Source organism: Hipposideros armiger, unplaced genomic scaffold (genome assembly GCF_001890085.2).
Source record: "Hipposideros armiger isolate ML-2016 unplaced genomic scaffold, ASM189008v1 scaffold_664, whole genome shotgun sequence".
In the NCBI taxonomy this organism is placed as follows: Eukaryota; Metazoa; Chordata; class Mammalia; order Chiroptera; family Hipposideridae; genus Hipposideros; species Hipposideros armiger.
In genome coordinates, this window is record NW_017732014.1 from 808,706 (window position 1) to 816,380 (window position 7,675).

Here is a 7,675-nt window from a genome sequence, read left to right on the forward strand (position 1 = left end):
ATTGCTCTAAGTACTTCACACGTTTGCTTGCTTAATCCTCGCACTAGCCCTTTGAGGTGGACACGATCATCATTCCCATTTTACAGATGAGGAAACTGAGGCCCAGGGGGCTCCATACCTGCCCAGGGTCATGGAGGTAGGGGACAGTGGACCCAGGCCTGCACTTTTAATAACAGTCACACCACCCAGACCTTGTGTTTGGGGCCCAGCCCTGCCAGGCACTGGCTGAATTCCTAACAGGTAGCATCTTGTTCACTGCTCTCAACAAACCGGCCCATTTCTCAGCCCTGTGCAGGAGGAGGCCAACAAGAAGCAGCGCCCCAAAGAAAGTGTGCAGCCACACAGCCTCCTGCCGTTTTGTGGAGCTTTGGAAACAGTGCAAGGTTCAAGCCCCCTCTCCCTGCAAGAAATTGGGCAAGTCAGGGCCCTTGCTCAGTACCTCAGTTTCCCCATCTATAAATGAATGGGGGCTATAACAGTGCCCACTTCACAGGACATCCACTAAGATGACAGTTGAAGGTCACCCACAGCAGTGGGGCTGGGAAAACAGCAGCCGCTGTTGATTGGTTGTATTCATCAGTGACCCCCAAGCTCACCAGGGAGGCCAAGGCCTGGGTCATGGGTAAGAACTGCCCTAAAATCTTCCCCCGCCCTGCCCCCCCAGCGACCTGGTTCTTCTCCTGGTACCAAACCAGGGCCCTCGGCACAAAGAAGGTTAGGCAGTGCCCCAGGAGGCCTGGCCAGGTCGTGGCCCCTGGCCCGTTCCTGCCACGCCTGCTGTGGTACCCAAACGGGGCCCCAGATCCTCGGTGACTCGATCCCTCCAAATTCAGGTGATCTCCCCCGGCTCCAAATCACCGAACCCTCCCAGGTCCGGCACCAGACGGAGCCAAGCCCCAACCAGGAAGGGCCTCGGAGCATTGGGACGCCAACGCCGCTGTCTCCAAGACCCGGGTTTGGGGCGAAAGATGGCGCTGACCGGGTACAGCTGGCTCCTCCTCAGCGGTGAGCGAGAATGGCGCCCCCAGAACCTCAGCCCCCCATGGCCTCAGGGAAGGGAGAGGATCCCCAGCTGGGAGAGGGAGGGTGTGCGCAGAAATCTAGCATACTGGGTAGGGAGGGCGATTCGGCTTCATGCAGGCACAGTTTGCTCCTCCAAGAGGCCCCAGCATGGGCAGGCTGGGCACAGCCACCCAGAGATGTTGGCAGGGTGGACTTTGGAGATTTCTAAGACTGGAGCACGAACTTGGGCAAGTAAGCCACTGTTACTCCTTCATTCACATGGCAAACCCTTACTAAGCTGTGGAAGCTTAACTAGGGTGAGTTCTAACCAGCAGCTCTGCCCCTCCCTGAGCTGAGGAGGTGGCTTTGGGCAGCTGCCTTGCCCTTCTCAGCCTCAGTTTCCTCATCTATGAAATGGGCCTAGCTCACAGGGTAGTTGGAAGGTCATCATAAGCAGTATTACTAGTGCATATGGTGTGCCCGGAGCTGTTCTAAATGCTTTCCATGGGTTAACAACCACCCTATGAAGAAGGCCCACTCATGATCCCCTACTTCATAGATGAGAAACCTGAGGCTCAGAGAAGTAAAGTCACTGGCCGGTGCCACACAGCCAGAAAGTGGCAGGGCTGAGTGCTAGACTCAGAGCCCTCACTCCTAGCCATGCTCTATCAGCCTGGAAAGTACCAGAAACCAGGCTTGGCATGTGAGTAGTTCTTACGTGAGAACTGCCATGGCCACCCATTTTCAGGGAACCACACACAATTCAAACCCAAGCAGCCCTGACCAGCTAGTCAGGTTTGGGGTTTATCTGTTGGGTTGAAAGAAAAGGGGTGGGGTATATTAATTAAGGAGAAGCAGAGGAAGAGCACTAGACTGGGAGTCATGGCCAAGAGACTGGATGAGCCAACTTGATCTTGTAAGACTCAGTTTGGTGACTCTCACAGTGGGGAAAAACCCTCTCGGTCCCATGGGATTTCATGGTCCCATAGGCTGAGCCTGGACTATGCGCTTGCTATGTGCAAGGTCCTATGCTAGATCCTTGGCACAGCTCATCAAATTCAATCCTCAGAGCACACACACACCCTCCCCAAGACTGAGGTTCTGCACCTGGCTAGCATTTATTGAGCACTTACTATATACCAGGAACACATATGCCAGGAGCCCGGATCTCCTCCTCCGTCAACTGGGGGGACCAGCCAAGCCTGCCTCATCTGACCCATCTGGCTCCTTTTCCCTAGCCACGTTCCTGAGCGCAGGGGCCGAGATCTCTATCACCCCCGAGCCTGACCAGCCAGCTGAAGGGGACAACATCACACTGGCTGTCCATGGGCTTTCGGGGGAGCTGCTTGCCTACAACTGGTATGCAGGGCCCACGCTCAGCCTGACTTACCTGGTGGCCAGCTACATCGTGAGCACAGGCGATGAGACCCCTGGCCCAGCCCACACGGGGCGGGAGGCTGTGCGCCCCGATGGCAGCCTGGACATCCGGGGCGCCCTGCTTGGGCACTCGGGCACCTACATCCTGCAGACTCTCAACAGGCAGTTACAGACGGAGGTGGGCTACGGACACTTGCAGGTCTATGGTGAGACACCTCCCAGACACCCCTGTTCCCCAGCCACAACTTCCTACCTCCTTCCCAATCCCTCTTAAAAAAAAAAAAAGGAAAAAAAAACTCTAAAAAATCTTAAAACCATTTTTAAAAAAGACCTAAAATAACGTTAGAATGCTCACCTCCTTCAGGATGGCTTCCAGGATTGGACCTGACTCCTATCCCATTCTTTGCCCCTCTGGTTGGGGGTACAGGGGCACCACCAGGATGCCCCTGGCCTGGGGAAGGGGAGACCCCGGGAGCAGGCGGTGCCTGGCCCCCTCCCCCTCTGTCTCTTGCCCCACAGAGATCCTGGCCCCGCCTGTGGTCCTGGCCAACACCACAGAGTTGGTGGAACGCCGAGACACCCTGCGCCTGATCTGCAGCAGCCCCAGCCCCGCTGAGGTCCGCTGGTTCTTCAACGGCGAGGCCCTGCCCATCGACATCCGCCTCGGCCTGTCCCCGGACGGCCGGGTGCTGACCCGGCATGGCATCCGCAGGGAAGAGGCAGGAGCCTACCAGTGTGAGGTCTGGAACCCGGTCAGTGTCAGCCGCAGCGAGCCCATCAACCTGACCGTGTACTGTGAGTCCTCCTGGCCCCAGAGATACCCAATGCCCAAACCTCATAAATGGGGAAACTGAGGCCAACAGAAGGTGCCCAAGGGCACACAGTGTGTCAGTAGGTGAGCTGGGGTTAGGAACCAGGGAACCCTCCAAAAATGCACTTGACCCATCTCCTAAGAATTAACAACACCTTTGAAATTGAATAATCCACCAGTTTGAAGCAGTACCTGCACGTAGGGACACAGGAGTGGTTGGTTTTGAAAGGGAGGCAGGACGTGAGTGGTGAAACGGGAGGGGAGATAAAATAAAAACACTACCAAAGCATGGAGTCGTTGCCAGGGGCAGATGATACACTGTGCGGAATCCGGGGGAAATAAATCACTGAGGTAATCAAAGACCGGTGACGTAGAAAAACTTAGAGCCTAGAATCCTGCACCAGGGAATCCTGGATTTAAGAAGCACTGAATTCTAGACTCTGAGGATCCTAGAAACTCTAGAAACAGAGATTCTTAGACTCTTAGAACCTGATTCTAAAACCTTAGAGCAACCCAATCTTAGAATCTTAGAAACATAGATCTAGAATCTTAGAATCCTAGAACCTGAAATGTCCCTTTTGGAGCCTTAGAATTCTAAATTCTTAGAATGGCTTATCAGAAACCAATCATTTAGACTTCTTTCACTTATTTTTTAATAGAGCCATAGATTTCAAAAATATCTTGAAATTTTGTCTGGCTCAACACCCTCTTTTTACAGAAGACAAACTGAGATCCCCTGAGAGGGAAAGTGACTCTCAAGATCCTAAAGCAAGTTAGAGATCCATGTGGGTGTCGAAAAGGCCACAGCTCTATTTCCCTCTACTAGGCCCTGATACTCCTAGGGGCCCAGCCTGGTGGAGAGAGAGCCAGGGGTGCCCACCTCTCCTCCCCTCTCCCTCTACTGCCCCGTTTCTCTCCCTCCTACCCCCACAGTTGGCCCGGAACGTGTGGCTATCATCCACGATTCCACCACCCGCACGGGCTGCACCATCAAAGTAGACTTCAACACGTCTCTCACCCTGTGGTGCGTGTCCCGGTCCTGCCCAGAGCCTGAGTATGTGTGGGCCTTCAATGGGCGGGCCCTAAAGAATGGTCAAGATTACCTCAACATCAGTAGCATGACAGCGGCCCAGGAGGGCACCTACACGTGTATTGCTAAGAACCCCAAGACCCTGCTGTCTGGATCAGCCTCAGTGGTGGTCAAGCTGTCAGGTGAGTCGGCCCCGGCTGACCCTCGCCCCCTCCCCTTGGATACCCAGTTGGACTGTGAAGGTTTGGCTGTTCCACCAACAGTTAGACCACCATTTGCCCAGCACATGATTTGAAAGGGAGAGATTCTCAACCCATTTGTTGGGTTGTCATTTGTTCTCATTTGTTGGCCAAGTGACAAAGTGGCATATCAGATGGACTTCTCTTCATCCAGGTGACAAAAAAAGACACTCCATACCTTGTCACCTGGAAAACAAACAACAAACACGATTCTCTTCCTGGAGGGGTGGCAGTGAGAAAAAATGGGTCATATGTCCCTTATTGTGCAGTGGCAGAGTGGGAAAACATTCAGATGTCTCTTTATGTGGGTGCCCCTGTTCTAAATTCAGCCACTAGCTGCTTAGGGGCTTGACCCACTCCCGGCCAACCAGACAGCTGAATTTCTTGGTAGCCAACTCGATTACCCATTTGTCTGGCCCGGATGACAGTGTGTACACGCACACGCACACGCGCGCACACACACATGCACACATACACACATGGAAAATCACAGCCAATTGTTGGCAAATGGAAAAACACAGCTGGGGTGGCATTGTCTTATTCCTGTCCTTAAACAACCCAGGGGCTGGGGGCAGTACAGACACAGCTGGTGTTTTTTCAGAGCCATTAGGATCCTCAGGGGACATTTTCTCATTCCCTGGGGATGGCGGCTTTAAACATAAGGGTCTGATTACTTCCACCTTGGTTCCTTCCCAAGTGGCCACCATCCCCTGGGGACAGTAGGAACAGTCCTTCCCCTCCTCCCACCCCCCTCCCTCCTACTAACAGGCTGGGTCTCATCCAAAGGGTGGATCCTCTTTTACCCAAAGCAGAAATGACATCCCTAGAGGTAAGTGCCCCTCCTGCCCCACCCCACCTGGGGCCCTGGCAGCTGGTATTGGCAGGAGACTGGGGTAGACCAGATGACCGCAAGTGCTACCCTCCCCCCCCAAGCCCTGCCCATACAGGTCAAGATGGGGGGTATCCAAGGTGTGCAGGTATGTTCAGGGAATGGGTACAGGGACCCCAAAGGCCTCCTGAACTGTCAGCAACTGTGTGGCCAGTGCCAGGAAAGAGACAGAGGAAAGGGTGACATCACCTCTCCCCTACCTGGGGGAGACTCTGATCTGATGGAGGAGACATGGTCTCTGCCCTTAAAGAGATGGTCCTGGAACAGGGAAGCGTGGCCTCCTCATTCAAGGAGCTGCTAGTCAGAGAGAAGAGGCAATGCCGCATACTCCATGGACTTCCAAGCAATGATGGAGGAGACATAACACCCACCCTCAATGAGCTTCCATCAGATGGAGGAGACACAGTCCATACTTAGGGAGATTTTCTATTCTGATGGGGGAAACATGGTCTTTAGGAGACATGGCCTTTTTTATTTAATTTTTTTAGAATTCCTAGTCTGATGGGAGAGACACAGTTCCCACCTTTGGGGTACTCCCAATCTGATGGGGGAGTACAGGCCTCCCATGTTCTAGGAATTTCCAGTATGATGGGATAAACATGCCCCCATCTAACTTCTGGGGTCCCCAGCCTGATCAGAAAGATCCAACCCAATAATCTGGAATTTGCAATCTGATGGAGGAGACATGGCCTCCCACCCTCTGGAACCATTCACCCTGTTGAGAAAATATAGCCCCCACATTCTGAGGTCTCCCAGTCTGACAGAAGAGACATGACCTGGGGTACAGAACTTCCAATTATCTGATGGGGGAGACACGGTCCTCCATATTCTAGAATTTCCAATCAGATAGGGGAGACATGGCCCCTATAATTTGGGAATTTCCAATCTGATGGAGGAGACATTACTTGACTCTCTAGGGTTTTGCAGTTTAATGGGAGAGATACCCCCCCAAAGGCTGGAAATTCCTAGTTTAATGGAGGAGAGATGGCCCCCACCCCCTGGAGCCTCCCAGTCTGATGGGGGAAGGCATATAAAACCCACTGCCACTACCACACAAATTACCTCCTTCCTCTGTCTCCTTCCCAGAACGCTGCATGAGGGAGCGCCAGCCAGCTGGGGGGAAGCATAGATGAGCCAGCTTGGAGTGGAAAGGGAACACTATGCCCAAAGCAGACCCAGTTGACCCAGAACCCCTCACTTTTTTCCTAGCTGCAGTAGTCGCCATGTCTATCGTGCCTGTCCCCACGAAACCAACAGAGGGCCAGGACGTGACACTGACTGTACAAGGCTACCCCAAGGATCTGCTGGTCTACGCCTGGTACCGTGGGCCTGCCTCTGAGCCCAACCGGCTGCTCAGCCAACTGCCCTCAGGGAATTGGATCGCAGGCCCCGCGCACACAGGCCGGGAGGTGGGCTTCGCCAACTGCTCGCTGCTGGTGCAGAAGCTGAACCTCACAGACGCCGGCCGCTACACACTCAAGACTGTCACACTGCAGGGCAAGACTGAGACGCTGGAACTGGAGCTGCAGGTGGCCCGTGAGTGTGCGGGAGGGGTTGGAGGGTGCCTCTTTTCAGACAGCGGCTCCCGAAAGGAGACTTTGATTCCTCCATAAGGCTGGGGGATACAGATCAAGCATGGATATGCCTCTCCATCAGACTGCAAGAAGGAACCTTGTCTCCTCCATCTGACTTGGCAGTCCCCAAATGGGGCTCTTGCCTCTTCTGTCAAACTGACGATCTAGACCAAGGATAGATAGTCCTCCTCTATAAGACTGAGGGCTACTAAAGGGGGCTTCTATGTCTTCTCTCTCATATAAGAGATACACCAGACTGAAAGTTTTAAAAAGGGGACATATTTTCCCTTTTAAAGGAGGGCATCTATTTCCCCACAAATGAGTGGACCCTAAACAGGAGATATTGTTTCTACTACCCAATTGGGAAAATGGGCTGATGATGGGAGTTTACCTCCCCCATCAGACTATAGATATAGGGTGAGGGTGGACCATGCCTCCCTCTGCAGACTGTCATCCTAGACGATGGGGACCATGTCTCATCCTTTTCATTACAGTTAAGAATGACGACAGAATTTCTCCCATCTGAGGATGGAATTTATCTCTCAAACTACTCCATTAGGATGGAGATTTCTAGGTCTTAGGAACTGTGTCTCCTCTATCACACTGGGAGTTCCCAGTAGTCAGAAACAATGTCTCCTCCATCAGACTGGGAATTCCCAGATGTTGGGGACCGTGTCTCCCCATCAGACTTGGAGTCCCCAGAAGTCAGGAACAATGTCTCCTCCATCAGACTGGGAGCTCCCAGAGTCAGGG

The 7,675-nt window shown here is 53.3% G+C and overlaps 1 protein-coding gene across 2 annotated transcripts in view; it reads left to right on the top strand.

Annotated features, from left to right (window-relative positions):
- The first annotated feature begins 877 nt into the window (after positions 1 to 877).
- The window catches only part of CEACAM16 (CEA cell adhesion molecule 16, tectorial membrane component), an 8,388-nt gene continuing 1,590 nt past the window's right edge, over positions 878 to 7,675 (top strand). The window contains exons 1-5 of one of the 2 annotated variants that reach the window (XM_019626228.1): positions 878 to 1,005; positions 2,241 to 2,585; positions 2,899 to 3,174; positions 4,124 to 4,402; positions 6,558 to 6,884. In XM_019626228.1, the coding sequence (XP_019481773.1) occupies positions 969 to 1,005; positions 2,241 to 2,585; positions 2,899 to 3,174; positions 4,124 to 4,402; positions 6,558 to 6,884 (1,264 nt within the window). In that variant the 5' untranslated portion in view covers positions 878 to 968. The remainder of the gene's footprint in view (positions 1,006 to 2,240; positions 2,586 to 2,898; positions 3,175 to 4,123; positions 4,403 to 6,557; positions 6,885 to 7,675) is intronic. The other variant, XM_019626229.1, reaches the window with a different exon arrangement.